The sequence below is a fragment of the Diaphorina citri genome, unplaced genomic scaffold, assembly GCF_000475195.1.
Source record: "Diaphorina citri unplaced genomic scaffold, Diaci psyllid genome assembly version 1.1 scaffold173, whole genome shotgun sequence".
Taxonomy (NCBI): domain Eukaryota; kingdom Metazoa; phylum Arthropoda; class Insecta; order Hemiptera; family Psyllidae; genus Diaphorina; species Diaphorina citri.
Genome location: NW_007377610.1, coordinates 53,526 through 75,270, shown reverse-complemented (window position 1 = coordinate 75,270; position 21,745 = coordinate 53,526). Strand labels below are relative to the sequence as shown.

General features: G+C 38.0%; 1 protein-coding gene across 1 annotated transcript in view; it reads left to right on the top strand.

The window, feature by feature from the left end:
- The first annotated feature begins 4,404 nt into the window (after window positions 1–4,404).
- Window positions 4,405–21,745, top strand: part of LOC108251898 — a 53,798-nt gene continuing 36,457 nt past the window's right edge. The window contains exons 1-2 of the mRNA XM_026820767.1: window positions 4,405–4,567; window positions 14,502–14,689. Coding sequence (XP_026676568.1) covers window positions 4,405–4,567; window positions 14,502–14,689 — 351 coding nt within the window. The remainder of the gene's footprint in view (window positions 4,568–14,501; window positions 14,690–21,745) is intronic.

Sequence of the window (21,745 nt, the reverse complement as noted above, 5' to 3'; positions counted from 1 at the left end):
TTTCCTTTCCTTTTTTTTCTTCCAAGTCAACAATTCACAATTATAATGGGAAACTGTAATGTGGGGCTTTGATTTTTGTGCCCCTGTCTTCTCCCCTCTCCCTCCCGATTTTGAAAATTTGGACCGATTGCAATACTTTCATTACTAGTATAGCTCCGCTATACTGTAGTAATAGAAAGTAAAAAAGAAACAGAGAGGGGGCGAGGAGAGAGAGAGAGAGAGAGAGAGAGAGAGAGAGAGAGAGAAAGAGAATGTTGTAATCCATTACAAGAGTTGCTATCATGGTAGATAACTATAATGTTTGGAAAAATTCTAATAATACAAGATGTCATATTCAAAAAGGCAGGAATAGCTAAGTAGGTAGGTACAAACATTGAAAATCCATCATGTAGCATACAATTTGATGATAATTAAAAGAGACGGAGTCCAAATCCCCGGAGAAATTGTACAAGGCATATTTATTGTACAAGGCATATTAATTGTACAAGGCATATTAATTGTACAAGGCATATTAATTGAAATTTAATAAAAAACAAAATCATCCTAATAATATTCAATCGAATGAAAAGAGTATTGTACAGCAGAGTGTGAGGTGATTTGAATACTAGAGGAAAGATGCCATATTCGGAACCCCTCATTCAAAAGAAAACATACATTAAGGTACATCAAATGGACTTGCAGGTTCATCCTAGTTTTGAAAGGCAAATTGGGGTTTCCCACAAGTGTATCAAATTATTATTATTATTAATACAACTTACGGCTTTTTTTTTACGAGGACTATTTGGAAGAGTTCCTTTGATTTTCTTAACAGCCTTACCAAATGTTTGCAAATTTTTGTAACTTCCAATTAGAGAAGTTGCTTCATGATCTTGTGAGGCTTGCATTTTCTTCCTAAGTCTCCATGCTCTTACTCTATTCTTCACATCCACTCTATTCTTCTGAGCTAGCCCAGCATTTTGACTGATCTTGATTCTCCTCTTCTTATCCCTTGCTTTCTCTTTCTCTAAATGGGCTTGCCACTTATTTGGGTCAGCTTGTAATTTTTCTCTGAATTTTCTCACCCTGTCACTAACTGGAGTTGGAGCCATTGTCTGAAAGAATTAATCATAATAAGATTGTACTTCTAGGAATGGTGATTAACAATAACTATGAAGTAGGTAACATAAATAAACATAATCCATTATTACACTGTGTATCAACATGATACCAAAAAATCTCCAAATGCAAAAAGAAAAGGAAAGGTTTCTAACTGTGTTAATACTGTCACAACTTATCAACCCTAATCTTAGCTTCCCTTCCTATGATGGACTTGAACAATCCAACCCCATGTTTATAAGTTGGATGTGTTTACCACCACTACACTACAGAGCAGGTGAAATAAAAAAAGAAAAAGCCTTCATGACTAACATTAGACAGCTAATTGTCCTTTTAGGGTGAAACAAATACCAGTACATACTAAGAACAAATGTATCACAATCAGGTATAAGCCAGTAGGAAGTGTTACGGGGGTTACTCATTTACATTGTAACACCCGTAACATTTGGAATGTAACACCCGAAACGCCTTATTTTCTTGGAAAACAATACTTTTTCAATCTAAAAATATCTACAACTAGAAGAGAACAACAGTAACTTTACCTTTGTTGAAGAAGAATCCAAAATAATATTAAATTGTGACAGGATATACCTATCCTTGCCCTGGTGCATTCGACGGCATAACTACATTATACCATAATAAATACAGTGAGCTAAGATCTGAAGTAGCAACCACAAAGTGGTGGGAGAACCATCAACCATTTCGCCAGCACCTGAGAGCTCCTCACTGGAGGGCTCGTCAGACTGTGTTTGGCCGGCGCTCAGATTATTATTGACGGTAAGATCTACTTTTCATTTTCCTTCTAATTCTCCCAGGGTCTTGGATCACCTTTGACTATTTTGAATACTATTCTATCTTGTTCAAATGTCTCAATAATAAATGAACAAGTAGCAACAATAATAAATGAACAATTGACCATTGTACAATGTACTTCAATGTATTTCATGTGCAAATAAAACATATTCTATTCTATTCTCTAGCTCATCTTGAATTAATATTAACTTAATAAATATTTCTCATTATAATAAATCACCCCATAATAAAACAAATAACTGTTCATTAATTTCCTCAATCGAAGTGTTTTCATTTATCCTCTCGCCACGGGCCAAATAACCCCGTGACAAATGGAATACCCAAAAATACCTATAAAAACGCAACACAAAATCAAGATGACCTGGTTCTAATTATTATGTAGGTAGGTAGAGTAGATACATTGCATACCTATGGATATCCATATTCTATATGCCACGCCTATAATTCAGTGAAGCGTTATTGTATAGGCGGGAACTTCAAAAAGCGGCTATCCCAACCTAACTGCCCACGATCCATGGGTACCGGCCGGTATGAGGCGCCTTTCCCCTAACTCTTAATATTACGGTATAACATGTATTTGAATTTGAATATAACACCAGCTTGAGAGAGAGAGAGAGAGAGGGAGAGAGAGAGAGAAAGAGAGAGAGAGAGAGAGAGAGATTGACAGCAGTCAAATTGTAGTCCTTGTTCTAGGATATAATTTACATGTTGTACGAAAGATAAAAGATTAGAAGTTGTTGACTTTTTGAATGGAATACCCAAAAATACCTATAAAAACACAACTTAAAATCAAGATGACCTGGTTCTAATTATTATGTAGGTAGGTAGAGTAGATACATTGCATACCTATGGATATCCATATTCTATATGCCACGCCTATAATTCAGTGAAGCGTTATTGTATAGGCGGGAACTTCAAAAAGCGGCTATCCCAACCTAACTGCCCACGATCCATGGGTACCGGCCGGTATGAGGCGCCTTTCCCCTAACTCTTAATATTACGGTATAACATGTATTTGAATTTGAATATAACACCAGCTTGAGAGAGAGAGAGAGAGAGGGAGAGAGAGAGAGAAAGAGAGAGAGAGAGAGAGAGAGATGAAGGGGCTTCATTTGATTAATTTGCTAATCCTTTGCAGTCTGCTGGGGCCACGTTTTCTGCCCTTTTTACCCATCCCGCGTGGTCCTTCCCCCTATAGTCCTTCTTCTCTCCCTCCTATCTCTCCCTACAATGACTAGCCTTCCTCCCCCTCCCTTCCCTCCCTCGTTCCTTGTAATAGGGAGCTATATAACATCCAGACAGACTCTTCCTCACTCCTAACTAATCTTTAGAAAAGCCCAGGGATGAAAAAAAACTGTGCGTATACCCATTCTACCCATAGAGGTTTAATTTTTCTCTCTGCCTAACCGGAATTACATAATGTAGGTAGGTATTAGGTACACATATTATGTATGTACATACAAATTCTATTGAATCCTATGAACTTTTCTATTGCTACATGATTTATCTGTCGGGCCCGCGTTTATTTGATCTAGGCTTTCATATATTGCATATTGCATGGATAGGCTAGTCTTTCATATGTATGCATTGTCGGGCTATGTGTAGGTGTGCTTGTGCTATTGAGGTGAGTAATGTTTGTTTGAATTACATTGATATGAGTAATATTTGTATAGTTCTGGTAGATATTGCAACGATATAATTGGAAAACATCAGGACGTGCTGTTTTTGAATAGCGGATTTGCCCAAAACTGTTGGCAAAATTGAACTTTTCTTTCTTGTGGGCACCCCGAGTAACCCTGTAATACCCCGAGGACAAAATTGGCAAATTTTCAGTCTTACATAGTCCACAGTAGTAGGTTAGTAGGTAGGTACTCGTAATTTAGGTCAGGTGAATAAATGACTTAATATATTACCTAATAAATAGATTTGTGGTAAATTTGCCTACCAATAGAGTTGACAATGGTATCATATACATACCTACAAGGACTACGGACACATATAGGTTGGTTAGTTAGGCCCTTACTACTATTACTATGTGAACTTTTTGGCATATTACATGCATATTTAGCATTGATCTATATAGGTATTCTATTAGCTATTATTACAACTATTTTTTACGCTTCCACCTCTGCACCACTTTATGCACCCACACACCCATCACCGTAATGGTTAACCATTAAATTTAATTTGATTATACCTCAGACGTAAAATTCAATGCATTTTTAATCCCCATCTCTCAGGTCTGTTGAATCAGATAAACCCTCTGATGCCATTTCCAATACTAATGCTATCAGTTAATCCTATAAGCTTAAGCCTAGTCTCATTGTACTGTATGGCTATTCGGTATTCATCTATTAATGCCCGTTCATCAATGGTTTCAATGGATCTCCCATATATTTCTCAATGGTTTGAATAAATGAACGAGAGAAGCGAGGCCCAAGTTTTATCTCGACGTTTTTGTGTTTTGTTTGACCTCTTTGTTTCACCGTCTCTCGAATGGTTCGCCCGCTGTTGATTAGAAAATTTCTGAGTAAATTTCACGGTTCACTGAGTCTGAACAGGGTACTCTATCAGGAGGGGGGCGAGTATCGGTGTCTGGTTGGGAGGAGCAGCAAGCTGGACAGGCTCAGGTCACACAACGTCCAGGTCAGCGTAGTCGGTAAGTGAGAACAGATTAATTTGTATACTAACTTAGTATAGTAGGTAAGTATTTAAAGATTTTAAAGGTGTGCCCATACATGGTCGATTCATATTGATTCAATCGATCGGCACACCTTAAAGCCATCTTTTCTTTTCCTATTATATTCCACCTTCTGAAGCTTATTTCCACTCGTTTGACGTGATAGTGCCTGTACTAAAGCATAGAGAGATTTCATATTTTTTGCTCGCCTGTTATTCAGTACGTGATTTACCAAGCGGGGCGCCCGTCCATCAGAAAGTAACCACTCATGCCATTGCTTATCTTCAGTACCTAAACTGATGCTTTCAGTGCCATAAAACCTCTGCATTGGTAGAAATCTAGTAAGCTTTCTAAAAATGACAGTTGTGGAACTATTACCTCAGATTGCAGTATTTAAACAATCATGGAAGGGGTGTTTTTCATCAGATAACATTTCTAATGGATAGATTCCTATTGCTACTGTTAACTATTTGAACAAAGTGTGATTAATCGACCTCATCTCTGCAACACTCAGCTATATTTCATATTGATTAAATCAATGTTTAATACCCATAACAGTCATTATCTCTTAATGATAAGTAATGAATAGTTTTGAGTCTGGAACTAGAAATGACGTCACTTATCCCCTTCCTAGTTTTCACCCTCGTGGTGAAATGTATGTACATCTATGTATAATGTAATGTATGTACATCTATAATGTAATAAATAAACCTATGAATGACTTCACTAGTCGTATTGGATGGGATTTCTAATCATTAATGGGAAATGGGGGGAAAAAATCATTAATTTCTCCCTGGTAAGTTCCCACTCTTGTTAGGGAATGTTAATAGAACATTAATTTGAAAATATCGGCAGAAGGAATTATTTGAATTATTTTCCCTCCTAATTTATATGAAAATCTGGGAGCAATTCGAGGATAGGGATGGGAAAATAAAATCGATTTTTCATAATACCGATACTTTGGTTCCGATTCGATCTCATGTATCGATACTTACGTTTCGATATGAAATCGATTCTGAAAATCGATACTTTTGTTTCGATTCCCATCCCTATTCGAGGAACAGAAGTTCAGGATTGGGGGAATGCAAGAGATATTGGATAGGGGGTGACAACTGACCGAGGGAAACAGGGTTATGACAAGTTCAGGTGAGAAATCTTCAAGGGTCAGCCAGTTCCCGCGACGGTCAAGTCGTCAGAACGTGTGTGATGGGAAAATCTTCCGCGACCGAGGTCTACCAGACATCGGTACAAGCGATTTACGTGATTGGCCATGAACATGTGGCAGGGAATGACTTTTAGCCTTTACTAGAAAAGGGGAAAAAATCGCCTTACATTTTTTTTATTGAACAAGAAACGGACACACAGAACAAAAACCTGTGTTCCTGTAAATTTCTCCTGTCCTATCTCATTCAGTTTGACCATAAACATCAAGCTTCCCCCCAATAACAAAAATGTTTCATTATCCATAATCTATAGCTTTGTATAACACCAGGACCTTCAATTGAAGGCTCTTGTATAACAAGGGCCCAATTCTAAACATGCGGAACATGCCCTTTTTGGGTAAAACAACTTTTGTAATAGGAAATATTGTTAACAATCCATTAAAAAAATAAGTACATACCTACATATATGTCGAAATTTCCATCAAGATCAAATACCTACACGAGTTTTGTACTTTTGTGAAATTCTTTTCATTGGAAGGTGTGGGGGATATTTAAAACTGTTTTACTCAAAACTCAATTTTTGTTTTCCGCTCTTTTTTGAATGAAACGCCTCAATTCTTTGTATAATCAGAGGACCTTCAATTCTTTCAATTCCACAAATTAATGAGATTTTTATCTTTCTGAATCTCCCCCCCCCCTCTCTCTCTCCCTCTCTCACCCATTATCATTAAATTTTCTATACTTTCCAATAAGGGTCCGGGAAAATCATAATATCCAATAGGGGACAGTTGCCACTAAAGTTAAGCTCGCTCGTAAAATTCAGCAAATTAGAGGGTGACACCGACAACTTTTGAAATTGTGCAGATTAAGCGGTGACTGCAAAATTGATCGTAGAGCCAATCCTATGGTTTGTATTGATATTTATTTTTTAAATGAGCTGAACTGATGGTTGTATGACTTGGAAATCTTGGAATATTGTTTTTGGACGAAATGTTATATGTAACTTGTTGCCAATTTAACACATTATGAGGACATCAGATTTGGCAACGTCGTATACATTTACAAAAAACTACTTACAGGTAAAGGTGTATCCTCTCCATGTAAAAAATTGGCGTTTGCCATGCCATAGTACCTACTAATTCAGTTTTCGTCACAACCACAACCTTAACTGGAAATACCAATCCATTTCTATACCAAATCCATTGTGAGGACGCAACTTAAGAACGAAATCTGGGTCACCATACTAAAACGAATTCCTGAAACAACCAGCCCTTGCGTAGAGCTAATCCTAATAGTTTGTATTGATATTTTTAAATGAGCTGAACTGATGGTTGTATGACTTGGAAATCTTGGAATATTGTTTGTGGACGAAATGTTATAACTTGTTGCCAATTTAACACATTATGAGGACATCAGATTTGGCAACGTTGTATACATTTACAAAAAACTATAGGTAAAGGTGTATCCTCTCCATGTAAAAATTTGGCGTTTGCCATAGTACCTACTAATTCAGTTTTCATCACAACCTTAACTGGAAATACCAATCCATACCAAATCCATTGTGAGGACGCAACTTAAGAACGAAATCTGGGTCACCATACTAAAACGAATTCCTGAAACAACCACCCCTTAAAACAAGAGTATCCCTAACCCTTCTATATAATGCCACACCTCATTGGGAATGCCACCTCAAAATATGTAATGGCAAGCTGGATATTACCTTGAAAACGCCATAACCATTTCGCCACCACCTCGTATTCAAATCCAAACACAAGATTCTATTGTTTCCCCAGTCTTATTATATGGTGACATTTCTAATAAAAGTTAATATCGTGGCGTCCCCAATATAACGCGTTGGGTTTTATCAGAAAGCATTAAAATTTAACGACGCGACGCCAGAAAAAGAGGTTTGTAATACCTACCTGATGGTTTGGGGTGAATAGCTGGAAAGTGACACACATTTTGCCCAATGGAAAAGACAAAAGGGAAATGGTTCTAATGATAACATTCTATCCTCTCCTGTTGGAAGAAGTTGCCAAGAATTATAACAAGCTGGAAACGCACCTTATTTACAAATGGGAGTGGATGGGCTATTGAGTATTATGGTAAATGGGGATTATTAATGGCGGTCAATATTTGGGAACAATGGACCATACAGGAGGAAACGTTAGAGGTAAAACCTAATAGTTACATACCACAGAAAAGCTATTCAAGTAACATACTTGAAGAGAGACGAAGGGAGGGTGAAAGAGAGAGAGAGAGAAAGAGAGAGAGGGGGAGAGAGAGCGAAAGAGAGAGGGAGAGAGAGAAAGCGCGAAACGAAGGAGAAAAAAAGATTGTAACATAAATTTTCAATTTTCACGAATTTAGATTTAAGTCAGTGACAAGAGTATTACAGTATTTGATACGAATACCCATAGTAGAGAGAGATGCAATAGGAAAGAAAGAGAAGAAGAGAAGGAAGAAGAAATAGAGAAAGAGTGAGAGAGAAAGAAAGAGAGAGAGATAGAAACAGTTTTAGCTCCCGAATTTTATTTTATTTGAATATTATGCGAAAAATATATATTTTCCAATGGTCCTTTCAATATATTTCCTTCTCTCTCTCTCTCTTCCTCTCTCGTTTCCTATCAACATATCATCCATCTTTCTCTTCTTCAACTCTCGTCATCACACTGCTTTCTTGTAGGGTCTTTTGATCAAAGTATTTTTGCAGGAACAATACGATCATATTATTATGAGATGAAAATTTAGGACCGAAAATGGGCCCCGCTCAGTTTTGGGACCCCAAGCGATGTGCATTGATGTTTTAAATTCCGATACCAAATTTCATCAAAATCGGATCAGACAATCGCGAGTTACAGCGGAACAAACAAGCAAACCAAATGCAAAACTATCGAGTTAAAACGTAGACCTCACTGTCATTCGGTCAATTAGTACCTAGTACCTACTTTCCTACCTTCGTTAAGTACTGTATACCTATCTATTCACCTACATACTTTTATCAGGTACCTAACCTATATAATAGTATACTACATAGAACAAAGGCTAAGCTACATACATACTTTTATCAGGTACCTAACCTATATAATAGTATACTACATAGAACAAAGGCTAAGCTACATACAAGCTAATAGAGAGTTGCCGTCTGATAATTTGGAATGTGGCCAGCCAACCTTATCTAAGTAAAATGGAGTAAAGGGGGAGAAGAAGGAAGAGAAGGTGGAAGGATTAAGGAGTGAGGGGAAGAAGGAGGGAAGAGACAGGAGTATAAGGACACGATGTGATAACCTTTGCAAATCCTTCTCTTCATATTGCATAATACCTACATATCTACTCGTAATAAATTGTATGCAATGTCGGGAACCTGTGCCCTAAATCACCAAAGTATGGAAAAGTAGGAGAGAGAGAGAGGGTTATATTTCAGAAGCAATATCAATATCATTGAAGTGAGATCTCGATTTATATCTTGCATGAACTCTCTCTCTCTCTTTCTCTTTTCCTATCTCTCTCCCTCCCTCTTTCTCCCCCTTTTTCGTCTCTCTTCCTCCCTTTCTCTTTCTCTTTTTAAATTCTTTCATTCTTGCTCCACCCCCCCCATTTCCTTATCTCTCTCTCTCCCTCTCTCTTTCTCTCTCTCTCTCTCTCGTCCCCTCTCTTTCTTCCTCTCTCTCTCTCTCTCCGCTCTCCCTCTCTCTCTTTCTCTCTCGTCCCCTTTCGCTCTCTCTCTTTCTCTCTCTCTATCCCTACTACTCTTTCTTTTATAATTCCATATTTCGATATGATTCGTCCAAATTCAAAATTCTGCTTTTCCATTGGCTATTACACTTGTAAGATACTTTTCCATATCACCAGTGCCCTAAATCACCTTCTTTTGAACGAGTTGAAAGTAGTGAGAAGAGAATAAAGATGTGAACTTTTGATTCGATTCCCACAGTTGACAAAAAAATCACACTTTCAATTTCAAATATGTATAGTTTTTTCAACGGATTACCTTCGAACACAAATTTCTTTACTGAGGTACTTCACTATGTGCCTATACGAAAACACAATAGATTTCTGTAACAACATGGAAAGTTAGTGAACATTATTTATTACATCCACAGACTGCCACAGAGTCCCAGGCAGGCTGACTTAGAGCAAGTGCTGGCAGTTCCTTATCTATGTTGACTTCCTTTGCACGCATCATAGCTTATAGCGGCTTGGCCTTTGTGTTCTTGTGGTCTGTAGATTCGTAGAACCATAACCCATCCTTTAAGTGTGCCCTTACACCTAAGCCTCGGGAGTGGACTTTTATAGTGGACTGAATACTCTTTGGATAATTGTGGCTAGTACAAATTCTTACTTTTTCTAAAGATTCTTTTCTAAATAGCTCGAAGCAAGAAGTTTGGTAGAAGGAATTGTATATGCTAAGGTCTTATCGTCCCGAAAGCGAAGAGAGAGGGAAGACAGGATAGGAGAAAGCCAGCCGTTCCGAGAAGGAACCTTATCTGTTTAGGATTATAGGATAAGGAGAGTAAAAAGGAGCTAAACAGGTTTGAAAAAATATATCTCTCTCGATTTTCAAGTTGAGTAGTGAAAGGCAATTTAAGTGAAAGTTGCTCCCCCATTCCATTTTTCTTTCATTTTCAAGTACCTATAGCGCCCACCACCTCGTCTTTTTTCACCAAAGTCCGCGATAATTCATTATCTCCATCACTTAGTAGGTTAGGAGGTCCGATGATTCATTATCTGCCTTGCCAGTAGGTCGGTAATTTATCAACGTAGAGTACCTTATGTCTTGTATGTTACATCGGATGGACGCTATATTGTGGAAGATGTTCAATAACTTTCTGAATGTGTGATGGTAAGTAGTTATAAGTGATGGTAAGTAGGTACATATTACAATTGGAAAGATTAGCTAGGTAAACTGATTTTCAATGACAATTTGGCCATAGACATCAGGTATAAACGGCAGAGCTAAGACAAATGGAAAGTAAAAAGAGAATGAAAAGTATAAGATAGTGGGATGATAAATTAATTATAACATACCTTTTGACTTTTGAGGTTTTGGCGGAAGGTAATGTGTTTGCTGAGATAAAAACAAAGAAGACGCACCATTTCCTTATTTGAATTTTCATTCTAAAAATTCCAAGTTGAAAATAATATTTTAATTTATTCATAGGCTTAAAACAAATTCATAATAAATTGTCTAATGTGTAAAGAAAAGCTGAAAACTAAACTTCCTAACTAAAACAAGTAAAAAAATCAAGAAGGAATTTTCACAAAACTGAGAGTACAACTTATAAAGCGGCACCGAAAGTTCCAAAACTTTTCACATAGTCGGGACGGATTTTTGGCATTTATGGCTCTTCTCGTACGTAAAACTACACACCACCAATTTCCCCCTCCTCTCCTTCTTTTGGAAAGTTGAAACTTTTATATGTTCCAACTTCTTTTCCACTCAAAAGCTCACGAGACATTAAAATTTGTTTAGCAAGAAATCAGAAAGGAAAAGAGCTCTTGAAATTCTCTTTCTGTGCTTACCAGGGCCGAAGGATGGTGGTGCTGTTTGGTAATAATCAGTGAACTGTAGAAGTCGCTTGGAAAAATCTGCCCAGAAGCTGCAAAAAATCACCTGAAGTTGTGTACCAAATTTGATTAAAATCGGACAAACAGTTAGAGAGTTCTCCTATTTTAAGTATAATGCTATGTAATGTAGGTATTATACTTGGTCAAGATTTTTTCTGTTTTTTGTTTGAACCTTTCCAGAAGTTCTTGCTTTATAACATATCCCCTTGATGTCACGGCATAATGCCTTGGCCCCTCGTAAAAAATCTGGGGGGCCTGGGTCCTCCAGCCTTCCTGGTATATATCATTCCATGCGTCTTTAAAACATTTGACCGGGAGTAAATCCTAAGATTCCTGAGTGGGAATCTGGATTAAAAGTTAGAATGATGAGACCATTCTAAGTACCGCACAGAACACATAATACCTACACTGAGAAAAAAACTAGAGTGCCAGCAGCCCAATCGGGTGACTGGGTTCCGGAACTCTAATATTGAACTCTATATCGGGAAGCTCGACAGTATAATATAATAGCATTCCAATAGCCTAAATCAGAGGAAGTAACCCAATAATAGAGTTCTTCCACCCTAAACTTGTGGCACCCTGTCACCTTTTTTTTCTCAGTGTAATACCTATACGGCTACGGCCCTGTGAGTGCTTGTTAGAATAAACATTGGGAAGAAATACTTTGGAGTTTATATTCGGGGGTTGAGAGGAAGGTTTTAATTTAGTCGGGAATTTTATATTGCTTCCTTTCCTTTATTTGGGTGGGAAGCAACTTGAACGCTATCGTAAACCGTATATACCTAACCTATTAAAATATATACAGTGTCATGTCAAATGTATAGGTATACAGAGTCTCATGTGTTGGTAGATGAGACCTATACTTATTAGGTACATATATGGTATATCTATAGGTACTTACCTTACGTCTTTTTTTTATTAACATTTATTACTTAATCCCGGATTTAGCTGAAAGGCTGTGCGTGGGCCCACATGAGTTTCATGATCTCCAACAAACATCAGTCTTCAGTATTCTCCAGTCTTGCCTATAAAGCAGTTTTTCAGGTTGTACCATTTTGTATTAAGGCTGTCTTGCTGTCTATACAATCTATATATCCTTCATTTTCTGGTCCTGCCAGGTCCTACTGTCATCTATTATCTCTCAAGCTCGTATTTTTAAGAAAAATTGGTCCATAGAAAATATTTTAGTAGGTACACACATAGGTATTTGTACTTTGTACATGTACAATGTACATAAAAGACATCTGAACCTACTATGACTTTACCTTATTTATGTTGGATGTAAGTAAAAAAAATGCTATATTCATTTTGAACGTGGAGATTTCCTTATTACTTCCGCTATATCTCATGATATCTGCTGTCACTGAGCTTTCTATCTCGAGAACATGGCTTTCCTTTTTTTCCTGCTGACCCCTGCGGCATTTTTTCTCTTTCACAAAAGAGAATGGCACATTTCCGGACGATACTTTATACTTTCTTTACTTTCTCTCTTTCTTCTCCGTCATCTCTTCCTTTTTCTTTACTTTTTTCTTTTTTTGTACAGTTCCGGCACATGGCATGGACTTTTTTATTAAAAGAGAATAAACTGAGAAAGGAAGGAGGAAAGAGAAAAGGATAGAGAAAAGAGAGAGAGAGAAATGGGAGGGGAGGAGAGAGAGAGAGAATACTCTAAGAAAGGAAGGAGTAAAGAGAAAAGGATAAAGAAAAGAGAAGAATGGGAGGGGAGGAGAGAGAGAGAGAGAGAGAGAGATACTAAAACGATTCAAAAACGGATAAACTTTGGCAATTTCATATTTTGAGATACAAAATGTGAAAGGAGGAAGGGAGGGGGAGGAGGGGGAGGAGGGTGATGATAAGAAATATGGATTTCGGATCCCAATGTATTTATTGCTCGTCTTTTAAGTTTTAAGCTTCTCTCTCTCTCTCTCTTTCTCCCTATGTCTATCACTCTTTTTATGGGACTTTTTCGTTTCTATTTTCTCTCTTTGTCATCTAGTTTCATTTCTCATATTTTCAAATATCTGGTAGTACAGGATGGGCTAAAAAAAGTGACCTTTTTAAGGCACTTTAACGCCATGTTAAACAGTGTCGTTTGAGCCAAAACTAAAGATTCGTAATTTGTCGTTCTTCTGTCCAAATTGTTTAGAGGAACCAACCAATGATGCATGCGAGGTGAGACAAAGAAGCAAGTCTCGCCTCGTTGAAAAATAACGAGACGAGACTTTTCTCTCGTCTCGTAAATTTGAGACGAGCCATCCATTCCGTCAGGCATCACTAAAAAGTAAAAAGTATAATGGTAATAAAATTATGAGAATAGACCCCCCCTAAAATGGTCCAAAGAATTTTCCTCTGCAATCTTTGGACCATTTAGGGGGGGGTGTTGATATGAAATTTGGATTTCACTTTCACTATGAAGCCACAGGATCACATTTCAGACCTCCAGGAACACTCTGTATAAAAGGCAAAAAAAAAGAGAGAGAGAGAGAGAGAGAGAGAGAGAGAGAGAGAGAAAAAGAGAGATTTATTAATTTCCAAGGATAACCTAGAAATAAAGTTTCGAAGTATTAAAGTACGACTGAAGTATAATTTTAAGAACTACATTATGTATTTTCTAACTTTAACGGTTAAAAAACTCAATTTTTCTCAATGAACTGTAAAACCATCACCTAGGACCATATTTTGGGTCTCAAATACTAAATGTCCTTCATGTGTCGAACAACTCTGCCAAATGTCATTTGAATCATTGACATCGAACAAATCGTTCGCGCGAGAGAGAGAGAGAGAGAGAGAGAGAGAGAGAGAGAGAGAGAGAGAGAGAGAGAGAGAGAGAGATTTATTAACTTCCAAGGATAACCTAGAAATAAAGTTTCGAAGTATTAACGTACGACTGAAGTATAATTTTAAGAACTATATGTATTTTCTAACTTTAACGGTTAAAAAACTCAATTTTTTTCAATGAACTTGAAAACCATCACCAAGGACCATATTTTGGGTCTCAAATACTAAATGTCCTTCATGTGTCGAACAACTCTGCCAAATTTCATTTGAATCATTGACATCGAACAAATCGTTCGAGAGTTACCAAGTTACCATTATCATTATTATCAGTTCTAAAATTTTCACAAACAGCGAAACCGAAAAATTGAACTTCACTTCATTCGATCTCTCTTCTGTTCCCACAGGAGCCCCAGTGGTGTATCCGAACTCCTCCCATCTGATCGGCATCTCCGGTCAACCAGTGACCCTGTCCGTCGAATTCTGTGCCAACCCTCCGCCACTGAGAACATTCTGGATATCTGAAACCAGTTCCCGCATTCTCCGTCCAGATGAACAACGATCCAACGATGGCCTTATTTCAATTCAATTAACTGTAAGTCCCTTTAACTTTCTGCTTAATTTTGTTTGAGCAGAAAAGAACTTTCTGCTTAATTTTGTTTGAGCAGAAAAGAACTTTCTGCTTAATTTTGTTTAGTCTCGTCCGAGTAGTTGACGTATAAAAAAAAGTGATGCTCCAGCTTAGTTAGTTTGGAGGGTAACACGTCTGCCTTGTAAGCGCTAGATCGCGGGTTCGATTCTCGCCCAGTGCGAATTTCATACTCAACATCAGATAAGGTTCGTTCTCGGAACGGCTGGCTTTCTCCTATCCTGTCTTCGATTTCAGGACAGTAAAACCTCAGCAGTTCAGTTTCCCCTCTATCCAATCTCTTAAATAAATAAAAAAGAAGAAGAAGAAGAAGAAGAAGAAGAAGTAAAGAAATTTCAAGTACCTAGGTAGCTAGATTTTGTTTTAGTGCGTTTCATGCTTTATGAAAACACCCTGTAAGCAGTCTGATTTTCTGATATTGAACAGGCTAAAGTAGGTATGTACCATCTGGTTATCCTGTACCGAGAACATCACAACATAGGGAGCGAGAACATTATAAGTTATTTACCTTCAATATTAGAATTTAATATACATTTCTCAAGAACATTGATGCATTGAAAATTGAAACAAATCAGACTCGATAACATATTACAATATTTATGTGCACTGAGAAAAAAATGGTGACAGGGTGCCACAAGTTTAGGATGGAAGAACTCTATTATTGGGTTACTTCCCCTGATTGAGGCTGTTGGAATGCTATATTATAATGTCGAGCTTCCCGATATAGAGTTCAATATCAAGGTGCCGGCACCCAGTCACCCGATTGGACTGCCGGCACCCTAGTTTCTTTCTCAGTGTGCCTTTGAATGAGAGTGGTTTCCACTCCTGCCTTATGTAAGAGGTTCTCTGCTAGTCCTAATGCCCGCTCAGACGGTCTGATAGACTCAGGTCTGAGTGTAAGAGATATCTGCAATATTGGACCTCCTCCTCCTTCTTCTCCTCCTCCTTCTTCTCCTCCTCCTTCTCCTCCTCCTTCTTATCCTCCTTCTTCTCCTCCTTCTTCTCCTCCTCCTTCTTCTCCTCCTCCTTCTCCTCCTCCTTCTTATCCTCCTCCTCCTTCTTCTCCGTGTGAATACTCAATCTTTTGATCGGACCGTTACCGGACCGTGACTGGACCTTGACTGGCACTATAGTGTGAATCAGGCTTAAGTTCAGCAGCTTGTATACTATTTCGGCGCCCGCAAGGTTTCGCCTTGGAGCCCGGCCCCCTGATTCAATAGTGGATCTTGACAGGAGTATAAACAATTGGGACATTATGTGGAAGTCTCAAAGTCTTAACCCAAAAACCTATATACAATATTGAACTACTTGAAAGTAGAGCACCAGTGCACCACAAAGCTATACTGCCAATCTCAATCATTCCAGTCATTACAATGAAACCAAAACTTTCCACACCGATAGTTAAACTCTACAACTTGTGTTTCCAAACCTCTATGAACATTTCTTAACTCCCAAGGTACCAAAGAGAAAAAACAATGATCCAAAACAACTCTCTGAATGCAGGCAATACTCACAACGAAACCTTTAACCAAACCAGAGTAATTAAAAATTCAAACAATAACTTTAAATTGAAAACCAAACTTTCATAAATTTTACTCCTCCTCGCCCTTCTTCTCCTCCTCCTTCTCCTCCTCCTCCTTCTCCTCCTCCTCCTCCTTCTCCTTCTCCTCCTCCTCTTTCTCCTCCTCATTATCGTTCTTTTCTATCTCCATCTCCTTCTCCTCCTCCTCCTCCTTCTTCTCCTCCTCCTCCTCCTCCTCCTTCTCTTTCCCTCCTCTCTTTATCCCTCTGTCTCCTACTCTTCCTCCAACGGAAGAAACAACGGAGGAGCAAAATAAAGGAATAAAAAGAGAGAAAGAAACAATCAAGAGGGAGAAAGGAAAACAATTTCTCAAGACAATGAATAAAGAGAAAGATGGAAATGGAGAAGAGAAAGAAGAAGAAGAAAAAGAAGAAGATGAAGATGAAGAAGAAGAAGAAGAAGAAGAGAAATATAGAAAGAAAGCCATAGAAGAAGAAAGGGAGAGATATCGAGAGAGAAAGACAGAAACAGACGGATAAGGAAGGAAATGGAGAGAATGGTTAAGAGAGAGAGACAGAGAGAGAGAGAGAGAGATAAAGAGAGGGAGAGAATAGAATGATAAAGCAGGGATCAAGAAAAATGAAGAAGAAAACTCAGTGAAATGGAAGAATAACTTTCCACTTCCCCTCCCTCTCCCTCTTCCCTCTTCCCCTCCCTCTCTTCTTCTCTCCCTCCCCTCTTCTTTCCCCTTCTCTCCCTCCCACAGTTAACACTTGAGATGTTGCAGTCAATATTTTACAGTGGGGAGAGATGTATTGGGAATATATACTGGGAGGTATATCATAATAATCCTATTGAGACTGGTGGTAGTGGTAGTAGATAGAAATTGGGGAGGACAAAGAGTACCCTTTATGGTGAAGGCACTTTTGGACAGCATTGAGCAGAAAAGAACCATCCATAAGGGCCTTGGTCCTTATGGACGGTTCTTTTCTGCTTAATTTTGTTTAGTCTCGTCCGAGTAGTTGACGTATAGTAAAAGTGATGCTCCAGCTTAGTTTGTTTGGAGGGTAACACGTCTGCCTTGTAAGCGCTAGATCGCGGGTTCGATTCTCGCCCAGTGCGAATTTCATACTCAACATCAGATAAGGTTCGTTCCCGGAACGGCTGGCTTTCTCCTATCCTGTCTTCGATTTCAGGACAATAAAACCTCAGCAGTTCAGTTTCCCCTCTATCCAACCTCTTAAATAAATTTAAAAAAAGAAGAAGAAGAAGAAGAAGAAGAAGAAGAAGTAAAGAAACTTCAAGTACCTATAGCTAGATTTTGTTTTAGTGCATTTCATGCTTTATGGAAACACCCTGTAAGCAGTGTGATTTTCTGATATTGAACAGGCTAAAGTATGTACCATCTGGTTATCCTGTACCGAGAACATCACAACATAGGGAGCGAGAACATTATAAGTTATTTATCTTCAATATTAGAATTTAATACATTTCTCAAGAACATTGATGCATTGAAAATTGAAACAAATCAGACTCGATGCATATATTACAATATTTACGTGCACTGAGAAAAAAATGGTGACAGGGTGCCACAAGTTTAGGATGGAAGAACTCTATTATTGGGTTACTTCCCCTGATTGAGGCTGTTGGAATGCTATACTATAGTGTCGAGCTTCCTGATATAGAGTTCAATATTAGAGTGCCGTAACCCAGTCACCCGATTGAGCTGCCGGCACCCTATAGTTTCTTTCTCAGTGTGCCTTTGAATGAGAGTGGTTTCCTCTCCTGCCCTATGAAAGAGGTTCTCTGCTAGTCCTAATGCCCACTCAGACTGTCTGATAGACTCAGGTCTGAGTGTAAGAGATATCTACAATATTGGACCAACAACGATTCGAGATTTATGAATTACGTGTAATGAAACCTGTTTATTTAATACGAGTATGATCTTTTTGTACCTATCTTAGGTATACCTACAAAAAGATAAGGATACCTAGATAGAGAGAGAGTGTGTGTGTCAGAGAGAGAGAGAGAGAGAGATAGATAGAAAGAGAGAGAGAGAGAGAGAGAGAGATAGAGAAGAAAGAGAGAGAGAGAAAGAGAGAGAGAGAGAGAGAGATAGAGAGAGAAAAGGAAGAAAGAGAGAGAGATAGAGAGAGAAAAGGAAGAAAGAGAGAGAGAGAGGAGGGAAGGCGACATAAAAAGGAGAAAGATAAATGTGAGAATAACGCGTAAACAAAAGAGGGAAAATTTATCTCATTTTAAAATTACATTAGAGATAAGTGTGTGATGGTATTAGGAGGAACTATAGTCTGATTCTTGTAGGTTGGAAACTTTTGAGCCCAATGAGCAATATGATAGCAATGATCCGAGTCATCTCAAAAGAAGAAGAATACTTAAGAAGAAGAAAGAGAAGAAAAAAAAAGTTATCAAAACGGTCAAACATACTTTTTTAAAAAGGAGGTTTGATAGAAGGGACTGTAACTGCTAAGGTCTTGTCGTCCCAAAAAGGACGTCTATAAAAGATGTGTCCACACGTGATCGAAGCCGTCGATCGATGGTGGATTGACGAGGTGAATCTATATGTTGTGTTGTCGAGGCAGTTTACGGTGTCGATCAACGGACGTGTTTTGGCACTAAAAACTGACCATCGAAATTTTGACCCGATTACATTACTTTCCTTCCTATATTAGGATAAGGAAAGTAAAAAGGAGGTTTGCTAAGGTCTTGTCGTCCCAAAAATGACGTCTATAAAAGATATGTCCACACGTGATCGAAGCCGTCGATCGATGATGGATTGACGAGGTGAATCTATATGTATATTGTCGAGGCAGTTTACGGTGTCGTCGACTATGTGTGGACGCAGCTTAATACAAGCATTTGATTGGTTGTTTTACTTTGAGCTCTGTCAGGAAAAGTTCTCAAACTCATAGGAACAGACAGTACTCGTATGTGACGGGGACTTCTAAGCCTTAGCATAAATAAAAATGTCTTCCAGAAGAGATTTTCTCCTAGATGAAAAATTAGACTTTAAATTTCGTTCCTAATAAATTGGAAGAAGAAATAGAAACCATGTTCTTTAGACAAACACATAGACACACTTCTCTGGAAGCTGGAAAGCATGTGAAAATTAAATTCTAGTTCAACACGTTGGCTTCTGTGCTGCTGGGGTGAATTTGCTGCTCGGTGACTGAGTGAATTTGTGAATCTCTTGAGGATAGCTGTTAAGGTGCTGGTTAAAATACCTGGAGTAAGGCTGGGCAGTATTTAAGGAGGGGGGGGGAATTTATTTAGCAGAGCCCCTCGGAATTTCATCCTGTTCCTTTACTGTGTGCCAGACTCAGAAAATTTGGAGCTTTTTTTTCCTTTTAGGCGCTTTAACTATGTGTTACAACATGTCGTTCGCGCAATTTGGAGCTTCACGAGTTGAAAGTGTTGCCATCCCCGGCCCAACTCAGGCTGAGTGAGCTTAATGTGAGGAGTCGGGTAGCTTGTCGTCGCATTGAGGGTAAAACCCATGTCACCAAAAATCATAGCAGCTGGTGTACACAGTGGCCTTAAACCTCTGAAATCTAAACCAAAAGAGGGGGAAAAAATCTATACCAAATTCCGTTACACGCTAAAGCTTTGCCTTAATAAGGCTAAAGTTTTGTCACAAGGGCCACATAATTAAACTTTTGGCGAAAAAAAAACTTTGTCCCTAATTTGTCCGAAGCAAAAGTTCAGTTTTCGTGGACCATAATGCACAGTGAAAGTGTTAACTCCCAAACATTATATCTTAAATCGCGCGCTTTCTTAAATAAATAAAAAAATCCCAGGACTTAAAAACTCGGTAGGATGGCATCACAAAGATTTATTTCTTTGAAAGATATACATTCTGCCGCTGTGGTTAGAATTTGAAGCAAGTTCACCCCTACTTACTGTAAGAGCTTTCCATTGTATGGATGGAGCTTCACGAGTTGAAAGTGTTGCCATCCCCGGCCCAACTCAGGCTGAGTGAGCTTAATGTGAGGAGTCGGGTAGCTTGTCGTCGAATTGAGGGTAAAACCCATGTCACCAAAAATCATAGCAGCTGATAGCTGATGTACACAGTGGCCTTAAACCTCTGCTAAAATTTAGACTAAAACAGGGGAAAAAAATCTATACCAAATTCCGTTACACGCTAAAGTTATGCCTTAAAATGCAGTGAATGTGTCAACTCCCAAACATTTTATCTGAAATCGCGCGCTTTCTTAAATAAATAAAAAAATCCCAGGACTTAAAAACTCGGTAGGATGGCATCACAAAGATTTATTTCTTTGAAAGATATACATTCTGCCGCTGTGGTTAGAATATGAAGCAAGTTCACCCCTACTTACTGTAAGAGCTTTCCATTGTATGGAGTGTGCTGGTGCCAAGAAAATTACTAGTCATTTCGCGTAGGAAAAGCGTTTTAGTTCGCTTTAGCTATGTCTACATTATCTACTTTTGTCTTTTCTTCTTTACTGTCTTGTCTTTTAGGATAATTTCATTAGTTTTAGAACAGAGACACTATTACTATGTAAGTAGATGAACTGATGAATAAATAATTAATCAATACCGGGTGAACCCTGATATGGTTAAACCAGCTTAGAAAAAGAAATACACAAAAACTTTTAAAATTAAAAAAAGTGCTTTTTCAGATATTTTGCTGCTTGCCTATACCTACTATGGGCTCTGATATTATAGGTATCAGATGCCCAGCTACATTATCTACTTTTGTCTTTTCTTCTTTACTGTCTTGTCTTTTAGGATAATTTCATTAGTTTTAGAACAGAGACACTATTACTATATAAGTAGATGAACTGATGAATAAATAATTAATCAATACCGAGTGAACCATGATATGGTTAAACCAGCTTAGAAAAGAAATACACATGTTTAAACTTTTATTTTTATTTTTTATTTTTTTTTTAATGCAGAAAAGTGCTTTTTCAGATGTCTTGTTTCTTGCTATAAATATACCTACCTAACTAAGGATGTGATATTATAGGCAGATGCCCAGGCTAATATTAGATCTAATGTACTGTCTATACTGCCTACTCCTGAATTACTTCCGACAACTTTCCTAGAAAAATAAAAAGGAAGCGTGTATTCAAGAGAAAGCTGATGATCATGCATAATAGAGAGAATTTAACATATTCATGAGGGCAGAATATGAAAGAGAGAAAAAAAATTAGAATATGGAGAGAAAAAAAAGAACAAGTTGGTAAAAAGTTTGCTCTCTTGACTTTGAGCTCTCTTTTAATTTAAAATTAAGCTGCTGAGCTTTCGCAAAGGCGTTAGGAAAAGTTGAGGTTTCCCTATCAAACTTGTGGTGTTTGTGTGGCTTTCTAAAAAAAGGAAAGCTTAGGCCATGTAATATAGGGATTTCCAGACTGAATTCTCATAATAGGCGTGGCGTAGAGAGCTGAAGATAATGGAATAGATTGAATTACCTATGTATATTTTTTTCTTAAAACATA